This window comes from Tetrao urogallus, assembly GCF_951394365.1.
Source record: "Tetrao urogallus genome assembly, chromosome: 3".
Taxonomy (NCBI): domain Eukaryota; kingdom Metazoa; phylum Chordata; class Aves; order Galliformes; family Phasianidae; genus Tetrao; species Tetrao urogallus.
In genome coordinates this window covers 20825951-20849191 of record NC_136815.1, presented here as the reverse complement: position 1 = coordinate 20849191, position 23241 = coordinate 20825951, and the positions used below count along the sequence as shown (strand labels likewise).

Sequence of the window (23241 nt, the reverse complement as noted above, 5' to 3'; positions counted from 1 at the left end):
GAGCAGCCCTGTGGAGAAGAACCTGGGGGTTTGGATAGATGAAAAACTTAACATGAGCCAGCAGTGTGCCCTTGCAGCTTTGAAGGCCAATGTTATCCTGGGCTCCATCAAAAGAGGGGTGGTCAGCAGGGACAGGGAGGTGATTGTCCCCTTCTACTCACTCTTGTGAGGCCTCATCTGAAGTACTGTGTCCAGGTCTGGAGTCTCCAGTATGAGAAAGACAGGGAGATGCTGGAGAGGGTCCAAAGATGATCAGGGGACTAGAGCGTCTGCCCTATGAAGACAGACTGAGGGAGCTGTGTTTGTTCAGCCTGGAAGAAAGCAAGCTGCAGGGTGACCTCATTGCAGCCTTTCAGTACCTAAAGGGAGCCTGTAAACAGGAGAGGAATCAATTCTTTGAAAGGGTAGATAACAGCAGGATAAGGGGGAATGGTTTTAAGTTGAAGGAGGGAGGATATAGGTCGGATGTCAGGGGGAAGTTCTTTACTATGACTGGTGATGTGCTGGAACAGGCTGCCTGGAGAGGTTGTGGATGCCCCATCCCTGGAGGTGTTCAAGGCCAGATTGGATGGGGCCCTGGGCAACCTGGTTTAGTATTAAACGTGGAAGTTGGCGGCCCTGCAAGTGACGGGGGTTGGAAATGCATGATCTTGAGATCTCTTCCAACCCTGGCCGTTCTGTGATTCTATGAACCCTTGTAGTTTTCGAATGTAGGATAATTGCATAAATAATAAGGGTAATAATATAAGTATGAGGAAGAAAAGGTAAGTTACTTCTATGTAGTTATTAAGAGCCCTCCTTTTGGTACTGGGCTATGATGTCACAGAAGAATTTATTTCCAGAAAGAATGTCCTTTAGCTTGACCTGCTCTGCTAGTGCCCTGAAGCTTCCTACTAGGTTATAAATTTAAAAGGATTGAAAAATATTAGAACCTATATGGAAACTTCTAGTGAATCTAGTATGTCAGCTAACTATGGAATATGGAGGTAAACGTGGATTTTTGTTTTGTACTTAATTGTATAATTTTTGTCTGTATAGGTTGATTATTGTCTATATAGGTTTTTGTATCACTAGAAATATTTTGTTTACTAATTCACAGTAAGCTTTGAAATAAACTTATTTCCTATAAAGCTTTGAACAGATATTTTTAGTAATTTGCATGATTTTGAGTACCTTTTATTTTGCTGATGTGCTTTTATTTCAGTATTTTAAAACAAAGAGTTAATTAAATAAAAATAGTTATTTTATCTCACATTTTATAGGATGATGTAAAGTTAAAGTATTTAACGGAACTCCTATATTGAGTGAATTTCAGTGTACGTGGAATAAGCTCTTTCGAGATGGAATTTTAATAGTCACATTATTGTCTCTATAGATTTAATTGCTCATAGTCTGCTATTCTATAATTCAGCTTTTGAATTGTTATTCTTCTGCATCAAACTAAGGATTTTTTTTCTCTCAATATTTTAAACAGGACCAAGAGAGCTCATGTCCCACTAACAGAATGCATATTTGAACTTCCAAATTTGACAATTCAAGCAACTAGAGCTCAAACCCTTCTCCTCCAAACTATTTATCAGAGCTGGTGTCATCCTGTTGGAAATGTCAGTTCTGTGGCCATCAATGAAGCTTTACTGAATGAAGTTTTCCAGTCTTCAGGTAAATATGTGATGCTTTTGGTCAAGTATGTCAGACTAATATCTTGATTGTGGTATGGAGAACTGTTAGCAAATGTGTATGCAACTATATCCTTTAAATCCAGGTTTTTACATAAAGCAGTTAACATACAGAATGTTTTTTGTGTGTATGTGAGTATTTATAGCTAATGCTTGGAATCCAGGATGTAAGCTAAGCCTCTGAGCTTCACTCCTTGGCACCAAATTCTGGATACATTTAATTTTCCCATATACGATAATTTTTCCATAATTCCCTCATCTAAAACATCCACCCTTTCTACCTTATATGGTATAATGTTGTAACTTAAGATCATTTTGAGGTGAAGCTGTTGGATAAAATAAAAAATACTGGATTATTAAAGGCTTTATTAATCAGTGGTGAATAGAAGTTGATTTTTTTTTTTTAAAGATCTGCATATGTTTTTCATTTAGTTCCACAAATAAATGTTTCTGTTGTGAAACAGCTAAAGACATATGAGTCTCAGAGGTGATGATGCAAATAATGAAATTTGCTACCTATCATTCCTTTAGAAAATATCCAGGGATTTCAGGAAGAAATTGTCCTTACTGATAAAATGCCGAGACTATCACCTGCATTCATTGTCTGCGTGTAACAGTTTTAATGAATCTAGGTCTGCATTATCTAGCTCGTAAATAAATTGGGGCTTCTTCAGATTGACTGCATTTGGTATTTTGCTAATTGTGGTCACTGTAGTATTGGTATTTTCTCAGTGTGTTAAATATTGGCATATACTTCTCGCTTGTTTCCCTGAATGAATTTATTCGTTATGGCTAAAGTTAGGAAAAGAAAAGATTTACTTTTCCTGTCCTTCTTTCTCTTGTCCTGTGTGCAAAACTATTTCATTAATGTTGGTGTATTAATTTAAATACTGTTTTTTAAGACTTTATCCAAGATTATCTGCTGGTACTAGAAGTAAAGGATTTAAAAACGGAGCCAGGAGGGTGCTAATAAAGAGATTACGTTTCATCTTTGAAAACTGGGAAAGGCTCTTGTATTTAGATGTCATTACTGATATGACATTGCCCACATTTTTGTACAACTCTTGGAATAATTGTGAATAAGGACTTTTAAGAAATGTTTAGTTTTTTTCTACTTTCTGAAAAGTCTCATTGATTCTTTTCATTCCTTGTTTACGTGTAATCACAAAAGGATGAGATTGTGGGGTTTTACTTTCAAGTACCATTACTTCTGAAGGTAGTAGGTTTAAAATCTACTCTCCAGCTGGATGTGAAAATGCATCATATGATCAATTAGGTGGCCTTAGGGTTTGCACTTTTGAAGTAACTTGTTTTATCATTTAGTATAGTTTCTGTCCTCCAGTCTGGAGAACTGTAATACAACTACCCTATTCTGCAAATTCATTTATTAGAAATCTGGAGCACAAATTTTAAGTACTTAAAGTGAACGAACAGCATGCTATACTTGTTTTGATCTTCTCTTATTGTGGCTTAGTGCTTGTCCTAATAAATTATATGTTCCTGTAGTTCTAATTCACATTAAATAGATGAAAAGAGTTTTGAACTCAAAGCAGTGAAATGATTTGTCTGCCAATTTGCTGTAACCTTCAGCTTGTTTCATTCTGTAAGTCTACAACATTATGTTGGAATACATTTGGAAAAAAATTAAGATCATGCTTTGTAAATAGTGCTTATACTTAGAGGTGGATTGCATATACTTTAATGGTAGCATCTGTATATGTGTGGGTGTCTGTAATTATGTGGGGAACTTGAATTTTTTTTTTTGGCTGAGTTTTTTAATAACTATGAAAGTAGCATAGCAAGAAAGAACATATTATTGGGATTTTAAAAAAATATTTAAAAAGGCACAGCTATTAATCACTGATACTGATATACTAACATTCATCTTAGCTTCCCCAACACAAAACTGCAGTTGAGTGAATTTTGAACTTTTTTCCTATTTGTACTGTAGTTAAAGCCTTTGACTAGGTACTCAGTGTTTCCGTAGTATCCAGTTAACTCATCACAGTTACTCCTCATCTTTATATACCTAACATCTGTAACCTTATAGTAATTTATTATTTTTCTCAGCATTGTAGTCTTAAATTGATGTTAAATATCTGACTGATTTTTATTTTTCTATGTCTTCCTTTCAGAGGCAAGATTTAGGCTTTGCCTCATTTTTGGTGATCAGAAATCCATCTCAAGGATTACTGATACTTCCTTTTGTGGTGAGGCTGAACCTGCAGTGAGCACCTGGTTTGGTGGCTCCCTGTTTTAGAGGGGCTATAAAAAAAAAAAAAAAAAGGAGAGGTTTGGAGGGCTATTGAGACCTACTGGGTCTTTACATGTGTTTCCATTGAAAGTGGTTGAAGGAGCAAAGTTTAGATAGCACACTGGAGAGGAGGCTAAGGCAGAATTTCACAGCTGCATGCAAATGTTTGATGGACAGTTTCAAAGATGATGTATACAAGTTATTATTGATAATGCCAGGTGATAGAGTACACTTGCATGTGTGTATGGCTACCTGAACAGATCATGGGCACTTGGAACACTCGTAGACAGCACCAATGGGCTCTTCTAGGCTTGTGCAGATAGGCATTTAATGGACTGATGGCCCCTGTGGTGGATCTAGGAGTAGCTGGGCAGTGGATTATTTGGGAATCATAATCTGTGTTTCATGATTAGTGTTGCCCAAATTATATTCTATCTTTTACATTTTCCAACTTCAAAAAGCAATTTGTTAGTTTCAGTCACAAGTAGTAGGGCAAACAGCTTTGTCTATCTTGAGGTTCTTATTCGCCTGCTAAAAATAAATAAAAAGCAACCAGACATGACTTTACTCTGAGAAAGAAGGGACATATTTAGTTTCTTGTCTTATTTTGAATGATCAGGAGACTGCCAGCAAGCCTGCCTTATCATTTGGGCAACCAGATTTTACTCTTTGATTTGCAGTACACCACCTTGCTTTTTTATCCTTATGAGCAGACTTGCCTTCCAAGACAAGGTGTGTTTTATCCTTCCAATCTGATCTACCAGTTTCGAAGATATGAGATTTAATCTTTTTTTCTTTTATATTTTCTTTGTTTCTGTCACATAGCTAGATCTCAAATGCTTGCCATTTTTTTACTTTTTTTTTTTTTTTTGCAACTGCCTATATCTGTGTTTACTACTTGTGTTGAATGAACAGTTAAAGTAGAAAGCCAGTGAAAGTCAAAGAGTTCAAAAATTAGTAGACAAGTATAGATGCATGAATTGCAGGAGGAGGCGAATATATCAAAGAAGAGCATGTGTCTGTTGGCCTTTTGACATGCTCCTGAGAGTCTCAGGCATGCTTTGGAGGCATGCTCTGGGAATCTGTCTGCTGGGATAACTGCTGAAAGATACTCTGGATGCAACTTCAAAAGGTACGTCTGCACTGTGTATTCCCAGAAACATAGAAGATAGAAGTTAAAGCTGGTATGTGATGTTTGGTGCTGTGGTTACTTCAGTGATATTTTTTGGCTCCACAACTTCCTCCAAACTAGCTTAGGATGAAGGTCATGTAGTGATTCAGAAAAAACTCTCAAACACTTCAGTATGCAGTTCTTCGTGCAAGTAGATTCAAGGAATATAATAAGATAAAATTGTTTGCTCTGTTTTCCAGAAACTTTCATCAATCAGGAGAAAATCACTTTCCTCAAGTATTTTGGAGTTGTTGGTTGTTAGATATCATGCCTTCATCAGGTAGACTTTTGAATTTAGAGTTCATCAGTTTCTTTTGATTAACTTGTCAAAAACAAAGGAGGCTGAAAAAATGAGTTTTGAAGTCTTAAAAGCAAATGTGTGTATTTTGGTTTCTTACATTAATACGGCTTGTTATCTTAAAGCTACCACTAAAATGACACAGGCTGTAGACTGCCAGAATGTGTGGAGCATAAATTAATGCGAGTACTTAAAGGTGTGTGTTTTTTATGTTAGTAATTATTGTAATGCTACCCTGTGCATAAGTGTTGTGCATAAGCGTTGTGCCATACCTACCTTGAAACAATATAATTCTGCATTAGGCAGATTTATCATTACAACTGACTTGGAATGTATGGATATCCCTAGCTATTTAGTGGAATTTTGAAAGCAATGAATTTTTTTGTCTTCAATTTGGACATAACTCATTGAGGATTAGTTTATTTTGTTTACCCAAGCTATTTTTATAATTCTTTCCCTGTATAAGCACAATAGAATGTTGATGTGGTAGTTAAAATAGTACGTTACTTATACTTGCTCATGCTTGAGAAACATCCCTATTTTCCATTTTGTCCACTCTGCATGTAAAAAGAAACACAAATACAAAATACATTGTGCTTTCTGTGTTTTCTACAAGTGGATTTATTAATGATGCTAATAAGTTTTTTTTACTATTTTATATTTTTCAAGAATGATTATGCAAAATACTACAACTTTGGTAAATATTATCACACTCTTTTAGAAGTTGAGCATAATTAATCCTTTGGAGTAATTTCATCATGCATTTTCTCATTTGTTAGTTAGTGTACCCGAAGCACTCAGTTTCTAACCATTTCAGCCTGCCAAAAAAACATACACACAGTCACACATGGCTTTAGTTTACTCTGGAAAACTGGAACTTGCTACCACTTTTTCCTTGTCCTGTTCAGGTAGTTCATTATTTTGTTGACAGTTCGGTTCTATTAATCTGGTATTTTTGGGAAAATTGCTTGCAGACCTTACATTTCTCTATTGAAGGTGATCAAATAGGCATTTGAATCCCTCATGTAAATGATGTCTTAAAGTTAAAATAAAATCTACTTTCCAGAAAGTAACTGTAAAACTATTTTATGCAAGATTTCATGTGGGATACCTTAATGGTTGAATAATAAATTTTACCTCATAAAAATGAAATTCAATAATACAGTAGCTTTCTCAGCGCAGTAGCATCTGGTTGAATCTCATGAGAGCCAATATTTTCCAACTCATTAGGATCATGTCGTTCTGTATGTCGTCAACATTGACTTAGCCAAGCTACCTTTACTTACATAACCGCCAAACTATTAAATAGGTCTCTTGTGGAGTGAAGTCAAATATTCCTCTTATTTTGCTTTTGCCTTGGAAGAAGAGAAGAAAATGTACATACTGTAACATTTAAACATCTGGTCTAAACCACATCAGGGTAACACTGAGGAAAGTAACAGGATTCAGTATTCTTCCCAGGTGTACATATAAAAAGGGGTTGTGGAGCTGCTGCATAGTTCTTTTAACCACTTAGGAAAAAGACTCAAATAAGTGACTTGCTTTTCTAATACCCCTTGATTTTAAAACTGCATTTTTCCTCTTACCCCTCTCCCTCACCACCAAACCCCAAAACCCAACGAAAGCCTAGAATAAAAACCTAATGTAGGCTGTTAAGCTCTAATTGCTTCCTCGTAATGGCATTTAATCTTTGTTTGTTCCACATTTGGGGACTCATTTTGTGAACTGCATGTCTTCAACTTTCTGTTTAAAATGAAAGAGTGCCTTCTCTTAAGTAATAGCTTGAATGTGGCAGGACACAAGTGTATGAAAGTTGCACAGTATAAACTGTTTGCTGTCTTGTATGGGTGACTGTATTTGCCTGTCCTTATCCTTCATGTAGTCTTATGCCTGCAGTATGTTAATACTTATGTAATTGTCTAAGTGTATAAAATGTATATTTTTATACAATTATACAATTTTACATATTGCTATGAAAGTCTGGAGATTAGCACTGATATATTAGCATTCAGATATATATACAGTGTCGATAACCAAACCAAGCACAATTCTTTATTTTAACACACAGAACGGTGGTACAATTGTACACACTCTTCTTTCCTTTTACAGTAGACATTTTCAGTAATATTCTTAAGTCTTGAACTGACTTAACCTGAAAATGGGGTAGATGGGACATGGCATCACTTCAGTTTGTAATCAGTGGTCTTTAGCATTAGTATCTTCTTAATAAGAATTCTTAATTCTTCTTATTCTTCTTATTAAAAATCTGCTTGAAATAAAGATTGTGTGGCCTGAGAACTGACATATGAAGCAAGCACAAAAATGTATAATTGTAATTACTTCTTGTGTTTTTCTTATATAATTTGTGTGCACTTCTTTGCTATGAAGATAAAAATTCACAGCGTTCTGATTTGATATTGCATATTGATATGAGTAATCAAGGCATTCGTGCCTAACTTTTATCTGTAATGTCTTGCTAAAGAATCTAACAATAAAAATCACTTGAGACTTTTAAAACGTCTGTTACGGTTAAAGTGAACATATGCAGAATGTCAATAGCACAGTCGAGGAAAAAAATCACTAAGTTGTGAAAGGAATACATGCATGAAATCTATATGCATGTAAACATATATAAACTTTCTAAGTTGAATTATGTTTCTGAATTGCAGTAGAGCATTGTGTTTTTTTGGAATTAACAGCAAATTCTTGCTTGGTGTGTTGGTGGGCTACCAAAAACAAGACACCTAAGTCTAGAGCTATAAATAGTGCCCTTCCACTAGAGTCTGTAGTTTATTTGCACAAATAGTAATTGAAGCTGTAATGGAGAGCACCTGTTTTGTTTGCTCAGCTGTTAACTTTGTTATTTCATGTTTTATTAAGAAAGGTGTGTTTGGACAGCAGGGAAGTAAGGCTGCTTTTTTGCCTTGCTTTAGCTGCTGTGTACGTCAGGTGAATAACTCTCCCTACAAGGAGTGTGAAGTAGTTTCTTTTATAAGAGCAATTTAACATGCTGAGGAAGATCTTGCAACACAGCTTGTTAGAAGAAGAATGAAAAAAGCGTAATGGTTTGTGAATCTCCTGCATAATAGGAACTGGAAAATTTCTGAGATGAGCACAGAGCAAATGTGTGCCAAAGTTTCAGAGTTAACAGGAGGAAGGATTCTTTTTTTAAAGGAAGACCAAAGAAGCTGGTGCCAAATTTAGGGTCAGCTAGGAAGCCATCAGTGACTGTTACTGAATGAAGGAGAATGGTGCAGTAGTATTTTTTGGTGCCCACCTTTTGAAAAGAGGTTGACCTGACTCATATATGACTGCTATAATGAGCACTGCTTTTCTGAAAAACAAAAGCAAATTTTTTTTCCCCTGGGGAAAAAAAAAAGACAAATGTACATCAGAAAAACTGAGGTCACAAGGGACATTATAAAGTTGTTTGCATAAGAACAGATTTTTTTTTTTACCATTAAAGCACTACATTTAATAAAAAATACTTTGATTCTTACATAGCATTAAAAGAAGTTTGAACATCTTGTAATAATCTTCTTTATTATCATAGAGAAATTTTGCAGTTTAGGAAGTAATGACTGATTGGGGTTTTGACCTTGTTGATGGAAGAAATATCATACAGTCAGAGAATGTCTTAGTTTGGAGGGGAACTTAAAGTTATCTAGTTCCAACCCCCTCCTTCTCCCAGTGGCCAGGATTACTACTCCACAGATTACACTGCCCAGGGCCTCGTCAACCCGCCCTTAGACACCTCCAGAGATGGGGCATCTACTACCTCACCACCCTCTGAGTAAAAACTCTTCCTGACATTTGATCTGAATTACCGCGCTCTCAGTTAAAAGCCATTCCCCCTTGTCCTATCACTATTAGACCATGTAAAAAGTCAGTCCCCCTCCTGGTTGTAAGCTCCCTTCAAGTTCTTGAAGGCTGCAGTGAAGACTCCCTGGAGCCTTCTCTTCTCCAAGCTAAACAGGCCCAAAAACCTGAACAAACCCAACTGTCAGCAAAGATGATTTTGAATGGACTGAATTACTACAGAATGTGAAAGGGGGAAAAAAATTAAAAAAAGCAGAAAGTACAGAACTAAAGAAACTAAAGAAGAGTACTGTAGAATTACTTTCGTGTAATGAGCTCTAGTTAATTGACATTGAAAATAATTTCCAATATTATGTGACCTCGTTGTGGGAGTGTTTTTTTTTTTTTTCTTTCTTAGTTTTTTTCTCTTCTTAGTTTCTGACAAACTAAGATGGCAAGGAAAGTGGTGCTCTTGTCTCCATAATGAGATACCAGAGTATTACATATTGCAGTATTTGTTGTTGGTCTGAACCCTCAGATGACGTATTGTATTACATCAGGCTTTTTTAAAAGCCGTGTGTGATTAGTGATTGTTTTTAAACCTAGAGATTAAAGAAGCAAATCCTAGCTTTTTAGTTGTGTAGATGTTCAAGATGATACTCTTTGTAGTAGGCTATTTTTAGGAGAATTGTTAAACAGTTGAATTGCAGACTATGAAGTGGTTATTGTGTCCCTTGCAATAAGGAATTTATTTGTTTCTGCATGTCTAGTCTACTTCATACTTATAGAATAAAATCAATTGCAAGGTATGTGTAATTAGTTAATGTTGAAGAAAATTAAGCAGTTAAATAACACAGGTATTTATAATAGTGTCTTCTGTTCCCAGGAGTTTTCTTCTGAGCTATTAGAAGTGTCTATTAGCTATTAGAAGTGTTCCTATTCTGAGAGGAATTTTCAGCAAATGTTGCCATAATGTGATAAGCCATTTTTAAGGACTGTCAAGTAAAGGAAATAGGATTGCAAGCAATGTAAACTAGAATGTTCTCTGGCTCTCTAATGGAGGACAGAAACACATTTTTACTGGAAGGTAGCAATCTACAATTAGAGCGGTGCTTTGACTGTAAATTATTTAGGTTATACTGTTACGTCTGCAAAGGTGGGTGATTCCTTTCAGTAAAAATTCTATTTCTATTGCGCAAAAACAAACAAACAAACAAAACACCCCCCCCCCCCCCCCCCCCAAAAAAAAAAAAAAAAGCCCGCTGTAGTTTACCAGTAATGCAAATGCATGGTAGCATAAAAAAACAGATAAAATTAGGCAGAAAAAATTAGGGAAGCATAGGTTCATAAGAAACCACTGCAAGTAAAAGAATTTTAAGATGAACATTTAATCAAACATTAGTTTTGATTTGTATTTGGAGGGAAATTAGAGAGGAATAAAGAAAGGAGGATGTTCTATTACTGTGCCATTGAACAGCATACAGTGAAAGCACCTTCTTAGTTTGTAATGTGAAAATCTGAGTGAAGAATTATAGCAAAATTAAATATGGCACAGCAGATGTAACTACTTTGATCCCACTTTGAAGTATTACAGAAGCACAGGAGAACATTCCTTGTTTTTTTTTTTTTTACTGTTGTACTTTTTTTCTCATGAATAAAGATGCATATCATACTGAATGTGATATGATAATTAAAAGCACAGATTCTGAGAAAGTGTCAGAATTCTGTGTATGACCACAGTTTCAGCTTCTGAGGTTTTGGAGCTTTGACTTATGCAAAGTAAGAGCTCCTACATCTTCTTACCATCCTCCAAAGCATACTTTGGAACCAAGGCAGACATTCACTCAGAGAAAGTAATCAGAGCTATTTCCAGAAACACCTTTGTTTTAGTTGGAGATCATCTAAATAAGCATGGTCCCCAGCCTGAGCTTAGTTTCTTCCTGTTGAGATTACATCATAAGGCTGGTATCGATAAAGATCAAACAAATGTGTTTTATTTTTCACTTTCTTTTTTAACTTTTTCACCATCATCTTCTGGCAATTTTTATTTGGTTTGAGAGTAACATATTAAACAAGTCCAGATATTACACCTCCTTATACTCATTTCTCCTATCTTTTACACCCAAATTTGTTGCTGCACCTCATTCTTTATCTTTTCCTTCTTTTATGTCTGATCCCATTCAACCCTTTTCTTCTTAATGGGACATTTTTGTTCTCATCTTCCTTTTCTCTTTTGCGTTGCCTCTTTTCCTGATTAACAACAGCAAACTTGTTTACAGTTCATTTGATCTTTCTTGATTTCTTGTAGCAAATTTAATTTGCCATTTACTGAGGGAAAGAACTGAATTAAGAAGCATAGTCATGTATCTCAAAGCAATACAAATTGGACTGAAAAGTTGAATTTATTGTTAGTATATTTTAATTAACCTCAAGACAATGTTGTATAACAGTCAGTTTTCAAATAGTGGTCTTCTAAAAACCTCCAGTTCTGTCTGAGAAGTAGAAAGGTGGGAAGAAATGGTGTAGAACTATGTGCAGCAATAGAACAACTGGAATTAAGAATCCTCATTGGCTATATTTGGTATATTAAAAATAAAAATAAAACTAATACCTCTGCACCTCTTCTGCACCTTATACTCTTCACACCTCTGTTCCCAGTTCTTCTCTCAGAAAATAGCTTATGTAGAAATAAATCTTAGAATAGTTCAGTTGGAAGAATCCTTCAATGATCATCTAGTTTAAGGTGATGAAGTCTTATCCCAAGTCAAAAGTAAGGTAGTTGTCCAGCAGTAGCAATGTATGTGGTGAGAGGAGTCCAACTAGAAGGGCCACTCTGAAAAACAGCAGATGTTATGACCATCAGCTCTTACACTAGAGCAACTTTGACTTCTCTGCTGAGCTGAGGATTTTTTTTGGGGGGTGGGAGGAGAAGTCAAGGAATACTTGAGGTTTCCAGTACTATCCATCTTCCAGAGGACTTTTCATATCCGTCTTCAAGATAATGCTTCCTGAAAAATACCTTGTACTGTTTCAACCAATTTGGTTGAGCTCAGTGGATTTTACTCATAAGCTATCTGGTGTCTTTTGATTTCAGTTTGTGGCAAAAAATTGTGCTCCAAATAAAGGTGATTGTCATATCACTCAGCTTTCTGAATTTATATTCTCTGATATTTTGTCTATAGAAAGAATATAATGAATTCTGATTCCCTCCTTATGTATGAGGGCTACTCCAAAAGTAATGCCTCCTGTTCTATGTGTTTTATGTTGACCCATGGCATGAGAGGTGGATGGTGGTGGTATGGCAGTTAAAAGTTGAACCTTCCCACAAATATTCCAATTCTGTTGCTGTGTGACAGATGTCAGCAAGAGGGTAGTCTGTCAAAATGGCATCTGACAGAAGGATATATGAAGCAAAGGGAGTGGAATTGAATTCCTCCATATGGGGGAAAAAGTCATAGAATTATTAAGATTGGAAAGATTACTCAGATCATCTAGTCCAGCCATCAACCCAAGCCTGTGACTGCTCCAGGCAGTGTCACTTAGTGCACTATCTACGCCTTTCTTGAAAACCTCCAGGGATGATGACTACACAGCCTTCCTGAGCAGCCTGTTCCAATACCTCACCATTCTTTCTGAGAAGAAATTTTTCCTAATATCCAACTTGAACCTATCCTGGCACAACTCATAGGCATTACACCCATTGACATTCACTGATGCTTGCTGAATATTTATGGAGACCAGACGGTGGATATAGTTATGCAAAGTGTGGTGCGTTTCAGCATTGACAACGGTGGCAGTGGGTCACCTCCACTGGTGCAGATTGTTATGAGTACAGCATGTAGTCTTTTGCTCATTGCTGGTGAAAATACATAGCTAATGGTGGTGTCTGTGTTGAAAATTAGTGTTTTGAAGCTGAGAATTTGCTCAATCAAATAGTGTTACTGTTTTCTCTGCTGTAGTTTCTATAGAATTACTTTCAGAGTGGGTTACGTGCATCAACATATCTCAGATAAATTTTGTTATACAGGATTGCGCTCTTTTTAAAAATACTTAGATTTCTTATTGGTAAGAAAATCACTGGTCATCCATCCATCTGCAGCAGGCATCAATGACAGGAGAAGTTAAATTAAAAGAACCTGATTATATTCTTTGCTTGTTGGGAAAGTGATTTTGAAAGGATGACTGAAGTTAGGAATAAAATAAATATTTCTCAGATACCTTTGGAGATCACATGAACCTACTACTGTGATTTGCTCTCAGTCCTTTTTTGTCCACTTGAATGGTGACGAATAGCAGTCCTGCTTGCCAGGACAGAACAAAATCTTCTCATTTTTCTCCAACCTGAGTATAACAAAGGGAAATAAGTTCTTTGTTATGATTTGTTACAAATCAAACAATCAGGAATAGAGATTTTTTTTTTTTCTTAGACCAGTTGCTCTCTTTCATGCTTCCCAGAACTTTTGGGGAGGGCTTGACAGTGAGTATTTGCTATTGGAAGTAGTTATGTCCAATTGTATTTCGCTTATAATTAGTGCATTGTTGGCAGTAAGCATTTGACTGGCAGGTTTAGAACTGTAGGGCATACAGTGTAAAACACCTGCTATGTATCTATTGTACTCAATATTTTTTCAAAATTCGTTTAGTCCCACTTAACTTCTAAAGAAGCCAAGCTTTTACATGTATTCAACAGCTTTACAAACACTGTGAAATTGTCGTAATGTGTAGTTTGCAGGGGGGATCTGTGCTATTCCAGACATAGTCTTAAGAAATTGCATCTAAAAATACAGAGTGTGCATCAGCAAACCCAGATCGCTTCAGAGACAGTAGGAATCTACAGACATTTGTCTTCTCTTTTTAGATTGACTAAGCTTTAAAATAAACCTTTGAGGCACTGATGTGGCAGCATTTGCACTTTTGTTGAAAGCTCATGATTGCTTCTTGGTACAGCTCTCGTCGCTCCTGGTTTCACCAGGTAACTTTGTATTCCATTCGGGGGACTTAGATTAGGTGACTGTGATCAGCAAAGTGCTAAGCACTTGATCTTCTGTCTTTCAAGAGAGTTTTTTTGTGAAACTTACTTTGATGTGTACTTCTTGTCCAGGCTACTTTCCCAGTGGGATTGCTTTCATGCTGCAATCCATTCATATGTTGCTGTATCCCATATGTTATCAATGAAGCACAGCTTGCCAGCAGATTTGTGCTTATCACCAAGGTAGTACCTCTACCTTATTCAGTGTTAGGAAAACTACTTTTTTGTAATTCATAAATTTTGTCTTTAAATTTCAACAAGGATTTCAGAAACTCCAAAACTCCTAAATATTACCTAAATACAGGAAGGAAAAATAAATAGCTGGAAAAGGAAATGATGCTTTCACTTTTTCCTTCTCTCATGCCCTTCCAATTCCTTTGCCAATTCAATTTGAATATGATTTGTCTGAGTTTGAATATAAACTTTCAAGGGAATTTCTTATTATGTTAGTAAAGAGCTGATAATATGTTTGGTTTTTGGGCATTTAAAGTGTTTATAGGAGCTTCTGCCCTAAAGATCTGTGTGACCTGAAGCTTTAATATAACATCCTGAATGCTGTCTCTTTGGAACTTGAGTCTGCATGTAATTTTTGAGAATATTAGCTTTATGACAGCACAAAAATATTGCAGAAGTCAGTTTGAAAGTTGTACAAAGAATGGCAAAACAAAAAAAAAGGCATAACAAAGAAACTTGGTGGCAGGGTTTTGAAAGGACCCCAGTGATGAGAGGAGACCATGTTATGGTTTTTAGCATAAAATACAGAGAAGGAAAAACAAGGGATGCTCTGATACATGAATGTTCTCTGTACCAGTGAGCAGGACTATATTTGTGGTAGACTCCTATGCTTCTTAGAGCAATTAATCTTGAATTTGATTACTGTAGGAGATAACGAGCTAAGAAATGAATTTGGGGTGTCTGGTGACTGGTTTTCCCAAGATGAAGTCCTCTTTGAAGCTATAATGAAAGAGCGATACTGTCAGATGACTTCACAATGTGATTTGGTATGTTGTATCAAAAAAGGTCAGATTTGCATTTTTTTCTTCCAGCGTTTTGAATTTTGGGAAGTAATCCTTCAAGCAACTCTTCTCTAAGGCTTGCTTATCTCCTTTTTTCTCCTGTAGTGTGATTTAAAATTGCTGCCTAAAAGGATGGTGAGAAAAATTGAGAATAGTACGGCCTTCAACTACCGTGTGTTTTTTTTAACAAGCTCTGATTTTGCGTTGTACTTCCTTTGAAACTTTTTTAATTAATATGTTGTTAATTGTAGTAAATCTCAGTCTTTCCAGCAATTCCTCTAAATGAAACAGATACATCCCTCAGTTTCTGTAAAACCTGTTCCAGTTTTCTTCTGCACTTCAGAATCATATTCTACTTCACTGAAGCAGTACTGAGCTTTCTTTGCCCTAGTTCATTAGAAGACTTCTTAACGCAATTGCAAATCACAGTTCAGAACCATGTTAAGCTTATGGATGCTTAAAGACTGCTCTGGACAGAGCTTACTGAGTAATCCTCAAAAGCTTCTTGGCCATAGCATCAGGGCACTTTTTCCTTTTCATAGAGAATTTTAAGTGTTATTTAATGAAAATACCTTTTAACTGCTATGATTCATTTTTTCTTTTAAAAACATTGAATATGTATGTCCCCTTTTGGCTAAATGCTTGCATTCAGGTGAGGAGTTCTTTCCATTCCTTGCCTTTTTTTGTCTTTATTTTCACTATTTTAAGCTTACAAACCAATAAATGTGATGCTAAGAAAAGTCTCCACTGACAAATTATCCCATGTCAGGTTAGCTCTGTACATTGTCTGGTGCCCCCAGAAACCCTGAAAAACAACTTGACATGCAAGTGCAATTCAGGTAATTATTTTGACATTCTGAAAGCCACTGATCTTAAGGCTGATGTGGAATTTGGAGTGAAAGATGGAACTCTTAATAGGAATTATTTTAAAGAAAGGAAGGGATATTTTCTATGAGGCAAATCTACTCGTATTCAGGGCAACTGTACTGTGTATTGGAAGTGAAATTCTCTTGTCTAGGAAATTAAGGTGTAAGAAGTTCCAGTAGCCAAAACAAATTCCAGTTAGAAAACACTTTCTTATGTTTACAGTTGTCAATGACTGAAACAATTTATCGAGTCTGCAGGGTTTTATTGATTGATTGATTGATTGATAAACTCATGCTGCTGTTTAAGTACAAAAGAGTAATCCTATGGCCTTTATTTTATGAGTTGGGGCTAAATGATCACAGAGCTTCCCTCTTTTTGTTTTCATGTTACTTCATGCATTATTTTGTTTGAAATGCTATTTCACCCACATCTCTAACTGGAGCTAGCTCATTTCTGAAGTGTTCTCTTGATCAGACTGAGCCTGTTTAATGCAGTTGACTCCTGCTAGCTTTTGGTGCTAGCTGAAGTTGCATATTTTGCTGTTTTACTGTTTTTATATGTAATTTGCATCTTAATATGTTTATTTATTCCTTATTATGAGGCTTCTGTTGCATATTATCCTAGCTAGTTTATTCATCAATTATTCCTCAGTGTTAATTGAAAAAAGAGATGTTTCATCTGTATGAGAAGAGTATGGGACTGGAATAACAAATCATAAGAGAAGTTTACAAAACATGTTGACTGTGACATGTTATAAAAGGTGAACCATCTTTCTTCTTTACTAATTGTTCTCAATACAAACTATTAAATTATGTCCAGGTAAACTCTCTTAAGCTGTCTATTTCAAGTTATTTAAAAAAAGAAAAGAAAGCAACAAACACTCTGCTTCGTATTTACTCTATTTCATATACTACTGAAAACATTCTTTATGTTTTTAGGAAACTGTCAAAAAACAGCTAATAATCATCTCTGTATGTATTGAAAGTGCAACAGATTTTAATTTTAGACACTGGTAATAATAAACCTCCCTTTGAAAATGGTGATTTCCATTTTTCATTGCTAGGTGTTTATATCTAGCTGATTAACATAGATTTTGCTTTGAATAATGTCTCATTAACAGAGGAAACTTCTTGATAATCGGGGAAGAAAAGAATAGAACATTGTCTCAGTAGTGTTCTCTCAAGGTGTGCGCGAGGTATTCTGGAAAGGAGATAGCTTGGATTTGTATGTTTTCAAAGATTTCTGATATGACTTCATATTGTTTCCTCATTATGAAAGTTAAAGTGTTGGTGAATTGTCATGTAATAGGAGCGTTTTGACTCATACCGTTATATTTGTCGTCCTGTTTGAACTTGAGTTTCTGTCACTGACCCGTTTGTTCTCAGAAAGATAAAATAATTTTTCTAACTTCCTGTCCTTAGGATGTGCAGTTAACTTTGTTGGCCTTGGAATCTAAATTTATCAGATGAATTCCTCAAACCTACTATGAGTTGCCTGTATTTTATCCAGCTTTTCACTCTGCAACATAAAGTGCAGTGCTACTGTACTTAGTTCTGTGACTGTTTCTTTGTTTTAAAAAAAAAAAAAGAAAAAAAAGAAAAAAAACAACAAAAACTTTACAGAGTACGTAAGTACAACAGAATTGTCCTTTAGATCATTCTCATCTGTGTTAAGAACTGTTTGATATTTAAGTTGTAGTACTCTGTTTCCCAACAAAAGTCACGTGACGTCAGCAGTGAGGTGCAATAAGAGCTCTCTTAGGATTACTTTAAATAGAATGGAAGACTTTGGGTATATAAGGTTGTGTGGCCTTGAATGTGATTTTTATTTGATATATGAGCTGTGACATAGCTATAGCATGACTGAGATGTGCCTGTAAGCGATGCAGTGTACAGATGGGGTTTCTCTGAAACAAAGCCAGAGACTAAATCTGAATGTGTTCATTTAAAGGGTAAAGAATGCTTCATAAAAACATATGGAAACATTTCTATGTTTTTTCATTAAACAGAATTTATTTCTTACTCCTTAAGCACTTTTAATGATAGTTCATGCTAATGTGTCATTTACCTGAATCAGAGTTCCCTATGCATTTGTATAGTTAAGTGACATTTGTATAATATTATGGATATTTTATTTAAAAATGCATAAAATGTACTTTTCTATCTTGTTATTTCAGTCTTTCAGTCTTTCAAAGATAAAATATTCATGTGTACAGAAGCATTTAAAAAAAAGACCCTCACCCTCACCATTATGCATTGCAAAATATACAATTTATGATTTAGGAGGAACGTCAAATGATAGTAATAAGGCAGTTGCTCTGCATGATTTGACTTACATGGTTTTTGAGGTCCATTGAAATGAAATATGGGATTAAGTACAGTTAAAGAAGAAATTTATGCCAAATGCTTATGAAGAGTATCTCACTCTTCAAAAGGATGGATGCTGAAAATGTGCAGGGATCATAGAGACCCACAGCTCAGCAGGGAGTTCCTATGTGTTGCTGTATAAATAGGTGCTAATGATGAGTGTGTGCGTGATATAATGCAATGGTGAGTAAAAAAATGAATTTACAAACATATATTTAAAATATTGTCTTTATGAGGCTGAAGATGATGTAAATGTCCAGTTTCTGTAGCCTAAAAAGAAAATGGGTTACCAGGGAGGACAAAGAAAATGTGTGTGAAGCTCATATGGGAATTGAAGAAAGAGACTTTTTATTGAGACAGGAAAAATTGCATCTCTTTCTTCCTTGAATTGGAATAATCTTCCAAATCTATGTACTTTGAAGGAATATTAATTTGGTAGTGAATGATTCATCTTATTTTCCTTTTTCTTTGACAAAAGCCTCCAAATAAACCTACAGAAATGGATATATTTAAAATAAAGGACACATTTCCAATAGTAAGAATGTTAACTTTTGGGTCAGTCCACCTTTAGAAATGTAAAAGCTTCTGAAATTTTCTGACTTATACTGGAAGAAGCAGTGATTTCTTGAGTTAGGTGTTAGAAGACCAACTCAGTAGATAACCAGGTTCCAAAGGACTCCACAAAGGAGACATTTGCACATGGCAAGCAGTCACAATGTAAAATTGCCTGTTACGTGATACTGTGGTTGCTGCAAGTTCTTTTTTTGAAAAATAAATATGGAGAATATAAAATAGGAGATGATCTTTTAAAGCAAAGACAGCCTTTCTGGTTCAGAAGTTGTTTTTGATGCTTGGAGTGTAGCCTCCGAAATGTCATGCAGGTTTCCCATGTTGTTCTTTTCCCTAAGGACCCAGCATTGGCTCCACGTGGGATGTTAGCTTAGGTAGAATTTTCATTTAAATTCTAGTTCTTAATCAGTGTTTTGAGTAAGAACTCTTATGAATATCTGTTGTCTAATCACTTTAATGCAAACTGAAATTACTCTATACAAAGAACTCTCATTTCTTAATGTGCATTTTTGTTCCTTCCTAAAGCTTAACAAAGTTCTAAGAAAATTAGGAGTAACTTTGGGCACTGTAGTGGTTCTTCACAGGAAGTTGTTATTTTCAGCAGTTAAGTAGTGCACTTCTTGTTGTCTCATGTAACTCACCACTGGGGCAGGTGACTGGGCTGAGTTACTCGATGCTGCAGATAGTTCTGCAGGATCATGTGTCACGGAGTTGACCAGATCAATCTATGTCCGTGACAGGGGCGACAGGCCTCTGCCCTCCCCCCCCACCCCAGTCCCACAAAAATGGGGAGGAAGGAAGGGAGGAAAAGAGCAGCGGCACCAATCTATGGAGGAAAACTTATTTTACTATAATATTGGAATACAAGATAGCACAATATATACAATTTAATTGAAATTGAGACTAATGAATCAGGCAAGATGAGAGAGAGAGAGAGAGAGAGTTCCCGGAACCGAGTCAAACCTGAAAAGGCTTGGAATGGCTAGGAAAGCACCCTCCAGCACCCACTGCCAGGCAGCAAGAGAGCGCCCCCCCCAACCGGAAGGGCCAGATCCCGTGACTTCTGTAACATACAGGGATAGGTACTTGGAATTGGGGCAGTGATACTTTAATGCCCCGTATACTACATGATGTTTTGATGTGGAATACTGAAACCCAGAAACAAAAAACAAAACAAAAACAAAAACAAAAACATAGAACCATGACATTCCACCCCTTATTCTACATCATTACATCATGCTTGAAATTTATACACATATATATACAAACAAACAAAAGATGATTAAAATGCATTACTCACACATGGCTATATATATATATATATATACATAGAATTACTGACTGCACTCCCCTGGCATCAAGTTTCCTTGTGGTACACACTGAACATCCCCATTCTTCTGCATCACCCACCAAGTGGATCCTGGTCCCTGGGCAAAAACTGTACCACGGAGAGGTTTGCCCTTTCCAGAAGCTGGAAGAACCCAAACTGCCTTTCCTAACATGTTCTTTACATGTACAACAGGGACTTTATCTCCCTCTACGGTATGTAGGGAACTGGATTGGTTAGGACCATCACGATTGATAGATCCTCTGGTATTGACTAACCAGGTAGCTTCTGCTAAATGCTTCTCCCAGTGTTTAAATGTTCCGCCACCCAATGCTTTTAGCATCGTTTTTAACAATCCATTGTATCGTTCAATTTTACCAGAGGCTGGTGCATGATAGGGAATATGGTAAATCCACTCAATGCCATGATCTTTGGCCCAAGTATTTACAAGAGAATTTTTGAAATGAGTCCCATTATCTGACTCAATTCTTTCTGGGGTGCCATGTCGCCACAGGACTTGTTTCTCGAGACCCAGTATGGTGTTTCGGGCGGTAGCATGGGGTACTGCATATGTTTCAAGCCACCCAGTGGTTGCCTCCACCATAGTAAGCACATAATGCTTACCATTGCGAGATCGTGGCAAGGTGATATAATCAACCTGCCATGCCTCCCCATATTTATACTTTTGCCATCGCCCTTCCTCCCAGAGAGGTTTCATCCTCTTGGCTTGTTTGATGATGGCACATGTTTCACAGTTATGAATAACCTGTGCAATGGCATCCATAGTTAAGTCCACCCCTCGGTCTCTGGCCCATTTGTATGTTGCATCTCTCCCTTGATGACCTGAGGTCTCATGGGCCCACCGAGCCAGAAATAATTCACCCTTGTTCTGCCAGTCCAGGTCTATTTGAGCCACCTCAATTCTGGCAGCTTGGTCTACCTGATGGTTATTTTGCTGTTCTTCAGTAGCCCGACTCTTGGGCACATGAGCATCTACATGGCGCACCTTCACAACCATATTCTTTGTTCGGGCAGCAATGTCTTTCCACAGTTCAGCAGCCCAAATAGGTTTACCCCTTCTTTGCCAGTTATTTTGCTCCCACTGCTGTAACCACCCCCATAAGGCATTTGCTACCATCCATGAGTCAGTGTAGAGATAGAGCATTGGCCACCTCTCCCGTTCAGCGACATCTAAGGCCAGTTGGACTGCCTTTACCTCTGCAAATTGGCTTGATTCTCCTTTCCCTTCAGTGGCCTCTGCAACTTGTCGTGTGGGGCTCCACACAGCAGATTTCCACCTGCGATGCTTCCCCACAATACGACACGATCCATCTGTGAACAAGGCATATTTCTTTTCGTTCTCTGGTAGTTCATTGTATGGTGGGGCCTCTTTAGCACGAGCTATTTCTTCTCCTGGTGGTGTTCCAAACTTTTTACTTTCAGGCCAGTCCATGATGACCTCTAGGATTCCTGGACGGCTGAGGTTCCCCATCCGTGCTCGTTGTGTAATCAGTGCAATCCACTTGCTCCAAGTGGCATCAGTAGCATGATGGGTGGAGGGAACTTTTCCTTTAAACATCCAGTTCAGCACTGGCAGTCGAGGTGCCAGAAGGAGCTGTGTTTCAGTACCGACTACTTCAGAAGCAGCCCGAACCCCCTCATAAGCGGCTAAGATCTCCTTCTCAGTTGGAGTGTAGCCCTCTTCCGACCCCCTGTAGGCTCGACTCCAGAATCCCAGGGGTCGGCCTCGGGTCTCTCCTGAGGCTCTTTGCCACAAACTCCAAGTGGGACCGTTCTCTCCAGCAGCAGTGTAGAGGATGTTCTTTATACCCTGTCCCGTCCGTACTGGCCCTAGGGCCACGGCACGGGCTATCTCCTGTTTAATCTGTTCAAAAGCCTGCTGCTGCTCAGGGCCCCATGTAAACTCATTTCTCATTCGTGTCACATAATAAAGGGGGCTTACAATGAGGCTGTAGTTTGGAACATGCATTCTCCAAAAGCCCACTGCACCCAGAAAAGATTGTGTCTCTCTTTTGCTAGTGGGTGGAGACATAGCAGTGATTTTGTCGATCACATCTGTCGGGATGTGACGACGACCATCTTGCCACTTTATACCTAGGAACTGAATCTCCTGGGCAGGTCCTTTCACTTTGCTTCGCTTAATAGCAAAACCAGCACTCAGAAGAATTTGGATTATTTGCTCTCCTTTCGTGAAGACTCCTTCTGCTGTATCGCCCCACACAATGATATCATCAATGTACTGCAGGTGCTCAGGAGCACTGCCCTGTTCCAATACAGTTTGGATCAACCCATGGCAAATGGTCGGGCTGTGTTTCCACCCCTGGGGCAAACGGTTCCAGGTATACTGAATGCCCCTCCATGTGAAAGCAAACTGTGGCTTACATTCTTTGGCCAAAGGAATGGAAAAGAAGGCATTAGCAATGTCAATGGTGGCATACCATTTGGCCGCTTTTGACTCCAGTTCATACTGGAGTTCTAACATGTCCGGCACAGCAGCACTCAGTGGGGGTGTGACTTCATTCAGGCCACGGTAGTCCACCGTCAGCCTCCATTCTCCACTGGCTTTACGCACTGGCCATATGGGGCTGTTAAAAGGCGAGTGAGTTTTGCTGATCACTCCCTGGCTCTCTAGTTGACGAATCAACTTATGAATGGGGAGCAAGGAATCCCTGTTGGTGCGGTACTGCCGCCTGTGCACCGTTTTTGTGGCAATCGGTACCTGTTGCTCTTTTACTCGCAGCAGCCCCACAACAGACGGATCTTCTGACAGGCCAGGCAAAACAGACAGCTGCTTAATGTTGTCTGTGTCCACAGCAGCTATTCCAAAGGCCCATCGATACCCCTTAGG

At 37.5% G+C, this 23241-nt stretch overlaps 1 protein-coding gene across 1 annotated transcript in view; it reads left to right on the top strand.

The window, feature by feature from the left end:
- The window catches only part of VPS13B (vacuolar protein sorting 13 homolog B), a gene marked incomplete at both ends in the record, with an annotated part of 421628 nt that overhangs the window by 86770 nt on the left and 311617 nt on the right, over positions 1-23241 (top strand). Inside the window, one exon of the mRNA XM_079533473.1 lies at positions 1475-1659. Within this exon, the coding sequence (XP_079389599.1) occupies positions 1475-1659 (185 nt within the window). The remainder of the gene's footprint in view (positions 1-1474; positions 1660-23241) is intronic.